This window comes from Branchiostoma floridae, unplaced genomic scaffold (genome assembly GCF_000003815.2).
Source record: "Branchiostoma floridae strain S238N-H82 unplaced genomic scaffold, Bfl_VNyyK Sc7u5tJ_1363, whole genome shotgun sequence".
In the NCBI taxonomy this organism is placed as follows: domain Eukaryota; kingdom Metazoa; phylum Chordata; class Leptocardii; order Amphioxiformes; family Branchiostomatidae; genus Branchiostoma; species Branchiostoma floridae.
Window position 1 is genome coordinate 35332 of NW_023365708.1, and position 16977 is coordinate 52308.

General features: G+C 41.8%; 1 protein-coding gene, 1 long non-coding RNA gene and 1 other non-coding gene across 4 annotated transcripts in view; 2 read left to right on the forward strand and 1 right to left on the reverse strand.

Moving 5' to 3' along the window:
• Positions 1–11705, forward strand: part of LOC118407494 (E3 ubiquitin-protein ligase DCST1-like) — an 18673-nt gene extending 6968 nt beyond the window's left edge. For both annotated transcript variants that reach the window (XM_035807976.1, XM_035807977.1), the window contains exons 2-11: positions 1878–2088; positions 3720–3832; positions 4305–4398; positions 4625–4764; positions 6140–6296; positions 6585–6743; positions 6958–7209; positions 7643–7761; positions 9760–9914; positions 11147–11705. In XM_035807976.1, the coding sequence (XP_035663869.1) occupies positions 1878–2088; positions 3720–3832; positions 4305–4398; positions 4625–4764; positions 6140–6296; positions 6585–6743; positions 6958–7209; positions 7643–7761; positions 9760–9914; positions 11147–11360 (1614 nt within the window). In that variant the 3' untranslated portion in view covers positions 11361–11705. The remainder of the gene's footprint in view (positions 1–1877; positions 2089–3719; positions 3833–4304; positions 4399–4624; positions 4765–6139; positions 6297–6584; positions 6744–6957; positions 7210–7642; positions 7762–9759; positions 9915–11146) is intronic.
• Trnak-cuu lies at positions 9461–9533 on the forward strand. The gene has a single exon. It is a non-coding gene; the product is annotated as a tRNA-Lys (tRNA).
• Positions 11706–12912: 1207 nt separating the features above from the next.
• Positions 12913–14149, reverse strand: LOC118407490. Its single transcript, XR_004830155.1, has 3 exons — positions 13630–14149; positions 13309–13471; positions 12913–12982 (listed from the first exon to the last, which is right to left on the reverse strand). It is a non-coding gene; the product is annotated as an uncharacterized LOC118407490 (long non-coding RNA).
• Positions 14150–16977: the final 2828 nt, after the last annotated feature.

The following is a 16977-nucleotide window of genomic DNA, read 5'->3' on the forward strand; positions in this document are numbered from 1 at the left end:
TTACGACTTAAGTGTGATGACCCGCATTGCTTGGAGACTTACATCAATGAAACTAGCCAACCCCTGAAGGAAAGGTACAGGCAGCATTGTAGGGCGAGTACGAGCAAGTTTTCGTCGGCCATTTGGCATCATCTGAATATTCACAGCGCTCATTCGTTCTCTTTAGAGACTACAGATATTTTAGACAGAGAACCTCGTTGGTTTGGGAGGGGTGTAAGGGAAGCTATTTACGAACGTATTTATCGTTCTTCTCTAGACCGTAAGGGTGGACTTAGAACTGCTCTTTTCGGTTCTTGCTATAATGTATTGAAGTAATTGATGGTTTTATTGATATATACACATAAATATTATGTATTTCCACAGCCGCTACACCACGTCGAGAGTTTTATTTTCCTTCCGCGAGAGAAAGTAGTCCGTTCCATGACTTCGGGCGTCAACACCCCCTACAAGAAAGCTTATCGCTGGAGTTCATGGCCGTTTATCTTACTAATTTCAAGTTATTTACAATATGTTAGACTAATTTGTTACCTCTATGGATTTTTGAACCAATAGTTTACCGCTTTCCCGTCAACAATACGGCCCGAAATCGGCACGTGATTTACGTGTAATTTCCCCTCATATTTTTAACCTGTTGTATTGATGTCAAACCAACAGGAATTTGGGAGCGGAAGAAAGAGCAGACCTTGTAGTTTCTGTCCCTTAAAACCTAAGACTTATCATAGGTTTTAAGGACGTAAGGCAAATGCCCCCAATCCGCGCGAAGCCATTTCATAATTTTGACTCCAGAATAGAACGCGCCCGGTTTGACTTTTTCAGTAATTATCAACCCCGGATAGGTCTTCGTCCCATAGATATCAAATCTTTGACCGGAACTAAGTTTACAGTGGTTCCCTGTATATAAATTCCCACTGTCAAGTTGAGATGCCAATCCGAGGTGATACAAATCTAGCTTCAAAAGTTCTAATTGACTGCCGTAGCGAACCGCGCGCCGCTTTGAGACAGTTCTACGTTCCACGAACCCCGGGCGTCGGGACTACTTACAAGAAAGCTTGCCGCTTGAGTTTACAACTATGTATATTCAGTATTTCACCGCGTATACAATTCTAAAGCTTCTTACTTCACTCCTATGGATTTTTAACTGATTTGTTGGGCTGTATCCTTTTGATTTTATAACCTAAGATCAGTCGATCTTAGTGCAATTTCAACCGCGTTTCTACCTTATGGCATACTTGAAAACAAACGGAAAATGAAGTGCACAGAAAAGTCCGAAATCTCTTCTTTCAGTAGGTATATGACATACTTTCCATTTCGCAGTAGTAATGGGCTTTCTTCCCAGTCGCACAAGGGCACCTCATCAGAGGCATCCAAAAAAGAACGCTTCCGCCCTGGCGTCAACGCCCGTTCCACGGAGCCCGCGCCAGACCCGCACCGCTGTATTTGCGTCCTAGTTGTCATAAGACCTATGAAGCATTTGCTAATTCAGTCCGTCTCTACATTGTTTTATTCTGTTTGCATCCTTTGACAAATACTGCGGATGCACATCGGTACCGCAACTTATGTTAAAAAGCCAACTGTACTCGAATCAGCTACACCACCACATTGCAAACCAACAGGATTTTCACATGACTTGTAGTCAAAGATTCAACGATGCTGATTCACTAGTTATAAAGGTAGAATCGAGGGCGTAATGCAAACGCCCCTAATGTGAAATTCGTCGAAATTTTTACCCCTTACGGCACCGCCATTTCGCTAATTTTACTATGTTCCAAATATGACCATGAAACTAGCTTAAAATGTTGTCAAATCGCACAAAAAAACGGATTATACGGAGAGCACATGCTGATATTGTTTTTTGATCTTTGATTTTTTTTTTCAAGAGAAAAACAGAACCGACTGAAGAGGAACTATTTCACAATCAGAAAATGACCGGAAAAGCTGCCCAGGCGGAAAACAGCAGGACAAGCGGCGTCAGCGGGAAGAAGAAAAGGAGCAGCTTCTTTATCTGCAGGTTCTTCCAGAGCGATCCGGAGGAGTTTAGGTTTCTCAAGTTCTTGTTTGGGCTGGTGTTTGGTGCCTTTCTTGGACTGGGTAAGTTTTGCTTTATGTGCGTTTTTTTTTTACTTGATGGGGAAACATTTTTACCGATATCTTAAATGCTTTGATGACTTCGTTATCACCATCTGACCATCAACATTAGAAGTACCTAGCAGGGTGGCACAGCGGAAGCGTACTGGGCCCATAACCTAGAGGTCGGTGGATCGAAACCACCCGCTGCTAAAAGTTTTGTTCTAATGTACACCATTTCGGTTTGTCGCTAGACTTGCTTTATTGGTAATTCATTAACTTCGGTATTATATTTCCCCTCGTCTAGTTCTACTTGTCTTAACTACCTGGCTAAATAAAGTTTTCTATGATTGTAGCTTAGCCACATTATTCAAATGACTTTACCAGCAAATTTGCCGAAAATGGTGCAATATGAGCTAGGGAGACAGTCCACTGAAACCGATATGCGAAAAAAATGAGTTATGTAATTCATAGCCAGATTCTGTATTCCTGATAACATTTGAATTTTCAAAATATACATTGTGTACCTCTAGACTCCATGCAACACTTGCAGTAAAGACAGGTAGTATTGACCTGGCACAAACTTGGAGGGGGAAAAACAGACTTTGTAAATCAAAGACATGCAATTATTTGGTGTAACGAAAACTACAAGTTTGATAACAACACATTGTTCCTTGAACACTGGATTCGTAGCGGATTGATATATATGAATGATTTATGTAACAACTCCGAATATGTATCATCTGATACGTTGTTTAGAAAACTTAGAGATACAAGAAACTGGATGAGTGAATTCATGAAGGTGAAAAGGGCTATAGGCTACAGCTGGGTTGATGAAGACGATCATGCTGATACAGAAACATTATATAACATTTATGAATATTCATGGTTTAATTCCTGTGTGGTTTAATTGATGTACTTACCGGTAGATACTTGTACTCAGTTAGTCTTATGGAAAATGTTATAATACCTTCTGCTCAATTCCACTGGGACACTTTATTCCCCAATTTGACATGGAGTAAGATATGTAAAGCACAAACGTTAGATATCAAGGACAATAAACTTAGTGAATTCAACTTTTTTTCAAAATTCTCCACAGGTTACTGCCACCATGTAAACTTTTACTTCATAGATGGAAAATAATGGACACTACCGGAAATATTTACAGCCCCACATGCGAAATATATAACACAGGAAAACTACATCCACATGTTCTTTGAGTGTAACCGGCTGCAAGGGTACTGGGAACGAATAAGGAACGAATCTCTGTTTTAGATATAGGCATAGAATCTATATTACTTGGTGATGGTTCAAATCTGTACATAACTCTAGCAAAGTATGCAATATTCCTGTCATGGTCTAGATATAAAGATAATCATTTGTTACTTCATAGACACAATATCCTACAATTATTCAATGCACTATGCGATTCAGTAATTCCAGGCAATACATAGGTCATAGCAACAAAATGTGCATTAATCATAACATGATATTGTTATACATGTACGGCATTTTGTACACTTGATTACTGCTGATGGAATAAAATTAATTGAAAAAAACACACTTGCAATAAATATACTAAATGTTGTTTGTGTAACTAAGTACCCAGTGCATGTTGATAATCTAACCCGATGACACTTCCCGACAATCTGCAGTGTTTTACGTCGGTATGGTGGAGAGAATGACGTTCCCTGCGGAGGAGATGCGGTACCAGTTCGGCGGGGCCGTGGCTATGCTGATGTCTCTCGGGTACGCTCTGTCCGTGCAGGTGAGAACTTTGATAAAGTTCTGTCAACAAGGGCGGCCTCATCCACAAACTTTTATGATAGACGGTAGAGCATGGTACTCTTAATCCAAGGGTCGTGGATTCGAGCCTCCTTTTGGTATCCCGTACGTAGATTCCATGTAGACATGTATGTTCGTCTGGAAATTGCGATCCGCGGAGCCTCTGTCTACAGAGACCACCATCAGGGTTTCTCTCAGTACTGGTAGAGTCGGCGAGAGAAATCTACCCGAGAGAAATCCTGATCACAGTCTGTAGTGGCAGTTTTAAACGCATTTTGCAAGAAAGAACGGAAGTTTTCAACCTCCATTCATGTCATTTTCTATCAATAGATTGACTTGGAAACACAACACATTCCTAGCATACAAACGGAATATTATCGCCACTGCTTCCAGATCGCAATCTCTACCTTGAAATATACATGATATAAATGACCTGTTCGTTCCATGCTGTCCAGGTGCGCTGTACTCTCATCCTGGTCATCCCGCTATTCTTCGGGAAGCACGGCAGGAGGATCATCAACGCGTACGCCATCACCTTCCTGATGACAGGTCCGATATTTCTGATTACCTTATCGAGCAGATAAATGACTCAAAATCTCCGACCCTGATATTCATTGCTCATTTAGATTCCTTATATATTTCTCTGGTCGCCTCCCCAATTAATAGGCTAAACCCAGCCATGAAGGGGTGCGATCAGAGAAACAAATGCCCCTTTAGATAACATACTAATGGCCAATTATAGTTGTCGTCTTCTTACGTTTCGGTTGCGTACTAGGTCCGATGGCCAACATGATGTCAAACGCCAAAGAATCCTCCCGTTCCATCAGCTGCTCGTCCGATCTCGCCTACCAACAGTCGCTGACGGTCATGAAGTTCATGGCGGCCCCAATGATGGACGTCATGAAAGACCTCCGGGTAATAAACCAGACTTGTTTTGAAAATATCAATTTTTCTCAGTTTTCTTATGGTCATTGTGAAGGTCGATAACTAGCCCGGCTAGCTCAATCGATAGAGCATGGGACTCTTAATCCCAGGGCCGTGGGTTCGAGCCCCACGTTGGGCGATAGACATGTTTTTTATCAGTCCGGTAAAAGTTGCAATGTCAACCATACTCTAAAGTGGCAGATTAATTCATCTATCCAAGGAGGTTGAAAAAAGGCTTGATCTATCTTGCTGGCATATGTCAAGAACAAGCTTTATTCCTAGATCCTCTACGCGCTACGTCATACTCGACGTGAATAGAAAATCCCTGCCAGGCAGTGTCCTTTCCAAGCCGTCAGTATGTCCTTTATACTAGCAGTATAATGACTGAATGAATGAAGACCTTTAGTGTACATTTTGTCCAACAAAGCTAAGTCTAACAGGTCACAACAAAAACAAAACATGCATATAAAAGTATCACAGATAGAAGTTTGCCAAGAAGGCTACCAAGAACGTCTAACATATGTGTACTTCTGTGTGAGTGTGGGTCTTTATGCTATGTATTTGTTGTCTATTACGACTATTTTGGCGACGCCTCAAGGGCGAGCCAAATGGTACATTCAGTCTGCAAAATATCTAGGACCTGCACAGGCATGTTTCCACAGGCATGTTTGGAATGGAAGCCTTGTGGTATGTTAAATGGAATTTGGGTCATGTCCTGACATGCGCACGTGTCCACTGGCATGTTTCCACAGGCATGTTTGGAATGGAAGTCTCGAAGAATGTTAAATGGAATTCGGGTCATGTCCTAGAATGCTGGGATCAAGGGGGACAGCTGGGTCAGAGTAGCCTGGGATGGTTGGTAATTTTCTTGGTCCGAATCACATTTGTTAGTGAGCAGCTCAAGTCAACTGGTGTTGTTTTGTGTTTTGTATCAAGGTCAGTGATGTACAGTGTGGCTCTACTCTGACTGAAAAATCGGAGATTTAATAGACTGGAGCACATCCATCAATTCATGATACTGGACAATAGGGAGGGAGGTGGGAGGTACATTGTGCAATCATGAAACTCGTCTAGTGGGAGTTCTTGCGTGTTTGTTTTGATTTCAACTGTATTTTGTCCCAGTTATGTTGAAATTGTATAATTACTGTATATGCATGCGCTTCATACTCATGTCATAGGAAGATTAGGTAAATGTAAACATAATTAACAATAATAATAACTTAGGATAGCAATGAAAGTCGTCGCCATTCCATTTTGTTAGGAATTGCAAGTCTTGTTGTCCTTGGAAATACGTGACATTAAACTTACTGTGCAGTTTCTCCCACATGTACGATAGCATATTTGTTTTGTCCTCAATACAATACAGAGTCAAGCGCAGGATCTGGACAGATCTTCTTCGGATGTGAAAAGAAAGTTTATTCCAGTCGAGAAGGAGGTAGAACAGGCTGACGAAGGAAAGACGATTAACCAGAATCAAAACTCCGAACGGAAATACAAGAAAAAAGTTGGTAATCGATGTGAAGGTATGGCTAATTTTGTATAAAATAACATGTAAAAAGTGAAACTGAGTTATCAATTAAGTAACCAACCATGTGATGTGCTATTGAAAAAAAATAATTTGAGGATATGTAATTTCAGTGATGCACAACGGTACTGTATTTCAGAAGAAAATGTGTAACATGTAAGCAATGTGTAAACGAAGCCGTGACTTTTCGGACTTTTGTTAGTAAAGTAGGTTATAGCGAAATTTGAAGCTAAATGTTCCGGGCGACACAGCTTTGAGTTTAACCCTTCAATTATGATCTTGACAGATTTGAAGAAGAAAGCAGTGGCGGAATGTGAGAAGCAGATGGGTATAGCATATGATGAATGCCAAGTAATCAACAGAGGATTTGTGCAAACGTTAAGAAAGATGTTTACGGGCGACCCATGCCGTCATATCCCTAAGAAAGAGTGCAAAAGACTAGGAGGTAAGTTAAACAAAAGAGCGAGAGAGCGAGGGAGAGAGAGAGAGCGAGAGAGAGAGAGCGAGAGAGAGAGATTTACATATATGCGTTCTTGGTTTTACACGTGACGTCATTTGAAAGTGGGGCGTAAACAATACACGTCCTACTACACTTGTAGTCATTGGTTTTTATCAATGTTACTGATACACGGACTGCAAGCTTCCTTTATCTGTTTCAGACCCATGTGGGTTATCAAACTATCGCCACGTCCCCAAGACAGATTGTCCTGGGTATGACATATCTGATGCTCGTGAAGGTGTCACCCTCAAGGCCTGTGCGAGAGCGTGCTGTGAACAGAAAGAAAGATGCCAGTCGTTTCAGTACAACATTTGGAAAGCCTGCTTTTTGAAAACCAGGCGCTGCACAGATCGGCGGAAAAAAAATCATGATGGGGGGAACATGTACGATCGGTTACCAGGACGTATACCAGGTTGGAGCATTTTTCCATCTATCAAGTACAGCATTTATCAAACAGGGAACTCAGCAACAGAAGCGGATATTGGTCTTTGATATACAATTGATTTACAAAAGCACTTGTTATGCTTAAGCAGCCTTTACACTTCATGTGGCCACTGTCCGAATTTGTACATCGGTCAGAGCTCGCACAATTCCAAAATCGCCCGAGTATCGGCTTAATTTTTCGCTGTAAATCTGCCACCTTTACAACTGGACGTCCTATGTCCGTCCAACACAACTGATTGCATTATGTATAAATTTTTTAATGAGATTGTACTATTCTTGGACATGGACGAAGTCAGAACTGACTATCCTTGTGGAGTGGACGGGCACACTGAGAGAGAGGGGGGGGCAGAGAGAGAGAGAGAGAGAAGAGAGAGAAAATGTTTTACCTTCCGTCTTTTCAGATCATATGTGCCAACCGGCGGACGACAATGTAGACAGCGGATTTGGGAAAAGTTATGAAAGTTCTGACGCCTCCGTCAGAGAGCTTGACAAACACTTCGACGTCGAGATGGAATACCAGGTAAAGTTTAGTCGTTTTTCGCAGGGACGCTTTCGCGGGTCATGTCCTCTTGTGCTACTTTCATTCAATTGACACGGACCCGTTGTTTACACAACGTCGCCTGACTACGCTATTGAATGTCAAACACAATGAAAATTGCGACTGAAACTTTGATCATCACAGCCCGGCTAGCATAGTCGGTAGAGCATGGGACTCTTAATCCCTGGGCCGTGGGTTCGAGCCCCACGTTGGGCGATAGACATGTTTTTTATCAGTCCGGTAAAAGTTGAAATGTCAGCCATACTCAAGTGGCAGATTGATTCATCTATCTTGCTGGTATATGTCAAGAACAAGATTTATTCCTAGATCCTCTACGCGCTACGTCATACTCGACGTGAATAGAAAATCCCTGCCAGGCAGTGCCCTTTCCAAGCCATCAGTATGTCCTTTATACTAGCAGTATAATGAATGAATGAATGAATTAAGACCTTTAGTGTACATTTTGTCCAACAAAGCTAAGTCTAACAGGTCGCAACAAAAACAAAACATGCATATACAAGTATCACAGATAGAAGTTTGACAAGAATTAGTTTTGTGCCTTACGGTTTTGTGCCTTACGGTTTTGTGTCTTACGGCCAGTCTTACGGTCGGTATTAGCAAAACAACTCATCACAATTGTGCGGGAGTTGAACGTGAACGTAAGCCGATCGCTGGCTGGCGAAAATCAGTAACGACGTAAGGTAATAGCCAAAGCTTAACAATCTCTTTGCGGTACCCTATTAGCACCAAATACAATGACCCTATATAGCGGCCTGTCTGCCCTTTTGCGTAAAGCGTAATCAGCCGTTATGATATAATTTCTAGGTTATTGGTACGGGGACTCCTCGAGTTTTACGTGGAGTGTAATGGATGTACTGTAGTTACGGCATGTTTTCAATCATGCGATAAAAAGACCGATGGAACCAATGGGGTGAGAACGTACCCCCCGAGGCAAGGCTCGTGAAAGGAACACAGCTTATCATGTACCAGCTTCATGCAATTCAAACTTAGATTCAATAACTCTTTAAGTTCCCTTGATGAGTCGATTGATGAGCTTTACACTCATCAAAATATCTAGGGTTGCCTCTAAGCGTAATTGGTGCTTGAATTTAGCCTGTAGCAAAACCAGCCTGCAGAATGATCATGCAGTCGCTGCCTTTTCGGAATTTAGATCAATTTAACGGCAGAGCGTTGACAGTGTCAACGTGTCAACGCTCAAATTGATCTAAATTGTAGCCTCCCCAATACAGGCCCAAGTATAAATACTATAGTAAGAGGCTGCTTAAAATCATTTCAACTTGTCGAAAAAATCAGTACCATTGATGAGAAAAATGGATATCAGTTCGAAAGGAATTACTTTCTTGTGATTATTCTACGCACGTTAATCTGTAAGCTCGTCCACGCATGTTTTAAGAAGAGAGAAGAAGCATGTAAACTGTAGTATATGTATAGCTTTCCGATTACTTTCTATGTACCAAACTGACTGCATTTAGCCCCAATGGGGCATGAATATGCAATAAACTTCATTGTCATTGTCATTGTTATCAAATGAGAACATCTCTTTTATTTGCTAACAGACAACGTACGGATTTTAGTATTTTTACAGCTGCACGTATCAGGAAGCAGACAGCCTAACTAGAGTTGCGGTAGCTTTCGTAGCCATAGCCGATCTCTCGTCAGCGCCCGGCTAGCTCAGTCGGTAGAGCATGGGACTCTTAATCCCAGGGTCGTGGGTTCGAGCCCCACGTTGGGCGAAGCTGATTTTTGTCTGAGACTACTACCAGTATTGGAAATATTCTAATTAGCACAGCTGAGGTTCATCACTTAATTTTATACTAGTAATGCTGGCTCTCAGCATCACTTATATTATATACGAGTACTTCATGTGTTTACGATAATCTCTAATCTTCTTTCATGTATCCATGTACAAGGCAAGCCATTTCCCACTATTGGTTCCCCTTGTTTTTCATCCTATCCTAGATCATATCCCGACCGAAAAATCTGAACCTGAAGACAGCTGAAGACGTCGGGCTGGCGATAGACCAGGAGTTCCGCCAGAGGATGGCCGTCTTCCGATTCTTATCCTCCGCCATCAACAAGATCTTCGCCTTTCTTTTCGTCTTAACGATTCTTGCGTAAGTTTAAAATGCCCTCGCATTAGTTCTTTTGAAATTTATTGAAATTTCTTACCATTCTATAAAGTTTAAAAGAGAAATAGAAGATGTATGACCATGTTGATAAAACTGACGTCTAAATTTTCATTTCCACTTTATTTTGATAATCCTTTGAAGCGAAACACCAGACAGCGCAAAATCCTTTACTACCTTCTGTATAACAAATCGAAAGCGCACAAAATTACAATGGAATTGTAAGCGCAGAAACAGACTTCTCGTGTATGTTATGTGCATAACGTAGTGAAAGATTTGGCTCTACTAGTTTGCTTTAATCTGACTTACGTATTAGTATAAAGCGCCTTATCAGAGTTATTTCATGTTAGGCTGTCCGTTTCACATTTTCTAAACGACATCAGTCATATCACCATACATAGTAGCCTTTCACCAACTACCTTCTGTCTCTCACCAGTCCTTCATATGGGAGCATTCATAGTAGAATTCGACAAAATGGGGGATAATTTGGTCAGGAGAGTCAGGGGGTAGTTTAAAACCATACTGTCTGTCTAGGGCAAATCCCTATAGCCAGCATAGTAAGCTATAGTCTGGTAGAGACAACACACAAAACAAATGCTTTTAAAAAAGCTGGCATTTTGCCAATGTTTGCGTGTGTGAACGTTTTTTTTTTCTTTCTAGTTATTAGAATGTCATATGAATAGAACAGAGTAACTAAACCTGATATTGGCGCATGGAGAGATTCACATATGTGCCTGAACTGCAGCAGATCTAGACGCCACCTGTTAAAATTTGCGTGAACTGCAGCAAATTTCACTACACATTGCCTGTTTTTGAGTGAGCTCTGTTGCGGGGCATTTTTAAGTTTTTTTTTTTTAATTTTTATTTCTATTCGGCAAAAAAACGAAGCGGCGAATCCGTTAACCAAAGAAATAAATTGGTGTGGCCAAATGGATGTAAAAATTAGTATTTTAATGGATGTAAAAAAGAAAAAAAAAAGTTGAAAAAAATCTACCTCCCCGGATTCGAAGCGGGTGCATTGGTTTAGAATGCGTAAACTTTACCACTGCGCTAGTGCGAACATGTTGAAGAAATGCCTGTTTTAACAGGTATACAAATGTTTGGCATGGATTGAACAGGTCCGTTCATCTCAACATCACAACGGCGACTACACTGGCCAGAAGGCATTTTGCGACTGCAAGTCGCAAAATGCAAAAAACCGTAGTTTTCTTTACCCCCAGGGCGCACACGTACCAGCGGAAGTTCTGCACCAAGTTTGACTTTGACAACCTGTACATCACCGGGTACTTCCGGTGGATAGACGCGCGGAGGAGGCGGGCTGTGAGTACTGACGTCATCACTATACTAGTAGTTGTCTGTAATTCCCTCCGAACGGAGGGTTTGTTTTCACTGCTGTTTATATGTCAGAGGGACATTTGTCAGCATGATAACTAGAGAAGGCATTGATGGATTGTCTTGATACTTGGTATGTGATTAGGTTTCGACATGACAAAGGAATGGTAGGAATTACGGTACGGCAGGGCGCTCTAGCGGCGTGTTATCGTACTATAGCAGAACTTCCGGTTTTTGATATTTTTTGTTTGGGACTTGCTTGGGTGATGATTTTTCAGTGGTAGGTAGCTGCGTAAAAGCGTAGTATGGTGTGTAAGATTTGGCCCCCTAAAGGTTTCCCAGAGGCAGTGAAAGTAATTTTTGTGTTAGGTTTTGATAAGGAATGGAATAATGTAAGCAAGGGTTGATGGATCGTAATGACAGTAGGTATGCAGATAGCTTACGTAGTGATGTACATAATTGTGAGCTATGTCCAGTATCAGGGTGAAGTGCACGAAGTTAGGGTGTACGAAGTTGTACGAAGTTGCACGAAGTTACAACCGTTTCCCACTGGCTTTGATGCTATATCGGGAGTCACAGATGACGTCAAAACATTTATTGGATGACGTAATCTAACTTCGTACAGTAGGCAGGGTAGGGTGTCAAGTGTACGAACTTGTCCGAAGTTGTGCAAAGTTACGTGACGTCATCTAACTTCGTACAGTAGGCAGGGTAGGGCGGCATGTGTGCGAAGTTGTCCTAAGTTGTGCAAAGTTACGTGACGTCATCTAACTTCGGACAGTGGGCAGGGTAGGTCAACAAGTGTGCAAAGTTGTCCTAAGTTGTGCAAAGTTACGTGACGTCATCAAACTTTGGACAGTGGGCAGGGTAGGTCAACAAGTGTGCGAAGTTGTCCTAAGTTGTGCAAAGTTACGTGACGTCATCTAACTTTGGACAGTGGGCAGGGCAGGTCAACAAGTGTGCGAAGTTGTCCTAAGTTGTGCAAAGTTACGTGACGTCATCTAACTTTGGACAGTGGGCAGGGTAGGTCAACAAGTGTGCGAAGTTGTCCTAAGTTGTGCAAAGTTACGTGACGTCATCTAACTTTGGACAGTGGGCAGGGTAGGTCAACAAGTGTGCGAAGTTGTCCTAAGTTGTTCAAAGTTACGTGACGTCATCAAACTCTGGACAGTGGGCAGGGTAGGGCGGCATGTGTACGAATTTGTCCAAAGTTAATTAATACATAGTAAAAACTTATATATGTGTAAATAAGATACACACCACTCACGCATATAAACAGATAAAATATAGATGCACATTAATCAGCACAAAATCAATGTTCATGCATTGTAAAAAATTTCATTTATTTCACTTTTTTTGTCTTTTATTTCTCCTCTTAACGTTCGTTTTAACAATGCGCACAAAATAATTTAAGCTCACTCTTAATATTATATTTCCCTTTTTTTTACGTCACTTCTAAATACAAGTACCTGAAAACATCTCCCCTATCTATTCATAAACTACATGTATTGCAGTCATCTTTCACTACTTTGTATCATAAGAAGTAGTAGTTGTTATGTTATTCCTTGTAATTTAACAATTAATTGAAGTACTTCCACCATTTAGTACATATTAAGTAAACCCAGCAGACGGACTACCACTGTCCGTATGGCCTTTCCGCAACTTCGTGTAAACATCTGTCATAAGTTCTTGAATCCATTTACAGATAGTAGATTTCCCAGCGCCTGCCAAGACAACAGGTAAATGTCATTTTGATCCCCGCTAATAGATGTTTAAAAAGAATAGAACAAATGAAATAAAAGCAGCCGTGGCGCAATACAGAGATTGAAAAACGACACCATTCTACGAACGCATTCCAGGTTCGAATTAAAAAAAAACAACACCTGAGCAAATGACGTAAATGTCTGTTGGTGACGTTAAGCAAAAGAATGTTCGACAAGGTATGGTTCTAGAAATGACGGTTGTAAATTTTGAACATATAACGTTATATCTACATTGAATCAAACGTTTGATTTGAAACAATAAAAAAGGTGTTTAGAAGTAAATCTACCTGTTGGCAGACAGATGGCTGTCCACAGAAGAACATTTTTCCTCCATTTGGTGTCAGGTGGAGAGACTTGTGCATGGCTTACAGCAAAAGCCGCGACCGTGATAAGGCTATATAAAACAGCCACCGTTGGCACGCACAAAACAGATGCAACAGCACAACATCCCTGTGAAGAATAAGCCAAATCTTAATAAAGATAAGTAATCTGCATTCTGATAAAAAATATGTTGTTTTGTAAGATGTAACTTCTAAAGAATAGAAGATTTATGAATCAAAAGTCAGAACTCAAAACATATCAAGGTGCGATTAATACGACTAACCCACCTGAACAAGTTCTTCCGGAAAATCCTTCCAGTCAAACTCGACTTTCCAAGACGAATGGAGATCTGTAGCCTTCAAAGATTTACTGCACGACATGATATGATATAATATTGTCCGTAAATCCCCCGTTAAAAAAAGTCTATTTCGTCAAAGACACGGACTAAAAAGTAGCCGTGGCGACTTCATCGCCACACGGTTTCAAACTGTTAGACTGAAAAACGACACCGTTCGAAGAACGCATTCCGGTTTCGAATTACGAAAACACCTGAGTTAGTGACGTAAACGTCAGATTGTGACGTCTAAGAAGATGAGAACATTAGAAGAAAGGTTCTAGAAATGACAGTTGAGACATTTGAACGTAACACAGAAAACTTGTAGACGCGTAGTGGAGTATATATATCGCCAAAGTCAAGCTAGGCGACATCTTCCTAGGAATACGCGACCTGATCAGTACACCCGGCTGACTGTCCAAAGTTTAGATGACGTCATGGTTAGCGTGACGTCATAACTTCGGACAAGTTCGTACAACTACGTACACCACCCGGCTGACTGTCCAAAGTTTAGATGACGTCATGGTTAGCGTGACGTCATAACTTCGGACAAGTTCGTACAACTCCGTACACCACCCGGCTGACTGTCCAAAGTTTAGATGACGTCATAACTTCGGACAAGTTCGTACAACTTTGGACAACTTCAGACATCTAACTTAACTTAGGACAACTTCGTGCATTTCACCCTGATACTGGACATGGGTGATAATTGTATGCTTGTTATGCAAATTAGGAGGTAATTTGCATAATACAATAGGTTTGTGTAAAAACCTTCTACAGTTGATGTCTGTGAACGAAACTGGTGAACGCCGGGACAGATTGATCTGATATGTAGTATGTGGGTAGGTATTTGAAAGGGGAAGAAACGTATGTCGCGTTAGTTGCTTCTGACGGTTTGCAGGGGATGTTTGTACTTGGAAAATAATGTAATGTGGCTATTGCGCAATAGTGCTATGTTATCTGTTTACGTCATACGGATGCCAGCGTGGGCTGCAGTTGTGCAGTTGTCCCCACAGGAAGTGACCCCAAAGGTCATAGTTGTGGAAGTATCTAAGATTATAAGAAAATTGTTTATAGGGACAGTACATTATACATGATGGGGTGTACATGTTCCCCATAAGATTTCTAAGTTATCTAGAGATCAAAAATCATGACGATCCGTCAACCCTTCCCGTGTTATTACCCTCCAAAGGCATGATGCAATTGCGCACGCGCGGAAGACTTGCTGCAAATTCCGGAAATTTTTACCTGTCGGACATACAAGTACACTACTCAGTTAGGCTAATATTTCTCTCTTTGTTAGTTACATGTGTCTTTTCTTTGAGTATCTGCTATTATGAAATGAAGTAGACTTATAAACTGTCCTCGTTATTTATGCAAATTAGCCCCTGATTTGCATAATAAAATTTGATAATGTAAGGCATCTCCAAAGCTTTCTCACTCCCTCGCTCGCTCACAGCACATGACAAAGACTACCTGCATTCCAGATACCATGACAATCTGTCAACCCAAATCATTCCACTCCAAAGGGATGATGCAACTACATAGACGCGAAAAAAATTCCTGTAGAATTCCGGACAATTTTGCCTAGCCCATGAGATGTCAAAAAAACACCCTCAAACCACCACACCCTCAACCATTTCACGGAGGTTGAGTTCTACGAACGCTTGTTGGTCCTTGTTAACGATGATTCGTCACTTATCTTATTATGTTTACTTTTAAGAAATGAAAACATGTTGTTCTTGCTTCGCTTCCTTATCTTCTTCTTCCTCTTTTGCAAACAAATAAGTTCAATGACCTGGAGCAGGCGGCTGTCACCATATTCACTGGAAGTACAGCAGACACGCAGATACCCTGTGGTGTTCATTTTCATGATGTACAATGTACATGTAGGAGGGCCCCAATGGGGGGGTCCCGACAACGCTCTACGCTAAATTCTGATGGCCGGCTACGTATTACGCTGAATTCATGAAGCCTCTCTACGCCCTACGCTAAATTCAAAAGCTTCCCCACACGTTATGCAGAACTCATAACCGAGTAGCCTGGGTACCATTCTCCGCGCCGGTCGGCTTTGGGGTGCTTTACCCGGCACCGACCTGCTTCTGTCAGCCTGTCTGATTAGCTGCCCTTTGAGATTTCGCCGATATCTAGCTTGAAGCCGGCCTTTTGAGTTTACCCCGCGCGACTAAATTAACCTAACCCCGTAAGAACTCCCCCGGCCTGTACCAATTAACTGTACGGGCGGCCACCCCTACACCGCCGAGCGCCTCGATGGTATAGTACCCAGGCTAATCACCGAGCGACTGAGCGTTTGTGTCAAAGATGGTATACAAGTTGAGTTAAAAGTATTCATGGTAACCGGCGGCAGAGGCGGCGGCAGCAAATTTCTAACGCGGGGCGCAATATTGCTGACCGAATTTTTATCATCTTGAGCGCCGAAGGCGCGACAATCCTAGGGGGTCCAGGGGCATGCTCCCCGGGAAAATTTTGAAATCTTGACCCTCTGAAACGCTATTCCCTGCATCTGAGGGGCAACTTTTTCTTGCAGACTAGAAATGAAAACAGAACTGCAGTGGATGTCACTCGGGGACAGAAGGAAAATGTCCAGACTTTTCATGATGTACAAAATGACCAATAAACTGGTGGACGTACCAACTGATGAGTATCTAATACCAGCTCAAAAAGAACAAGAAACAGTCATGTCTTCAAGTACCAGAGTTACCAACCTAGAATTGATGTGTTCAAAAATTCGTACTTTCCCAGAACTATCGCGGAGTGGAATTTGTTATTCCCAAGCACAGTAGGGGCATCTCCTCTAGAGGCGGCAGGAAATATTGTTTGGGGGGACGATCTTTTCCTGACAGAATTTTGCAGCAGATGTAACGCCTTTGACGCAACCCGTAAACTTTGCCGTTAGACTAGATCGATTTTATGAAATTTGCATCATCAAAAATACCCCAAGTTTTAGCTTGCCCCCCCCCCCCCCAACATATTTTCCTAGGCAATACCTAATGCCGCCAAAAACAGGATATGATTTTGCTATGGTAACTGTTTTGGCGTATCTTATTACCTGGATGTCTAACCTTCATCGACGAATCTTTAATGCCATTTCTATTAAAAATACAGTTTAAAATTTTGATGGCGACGCCCCAACATATTTCAACCATGTCGCCGAGAGCGCAGATTGTGCGGGGCGTCGCAAAGGAGGTCCACGGAAATTTTGAAATCTTGACCCTCTGAAACGCAATTTCCTGCATTTTGACGGGACTTAGGGCAATGGTTAGGGCAGGTTGATTACGCT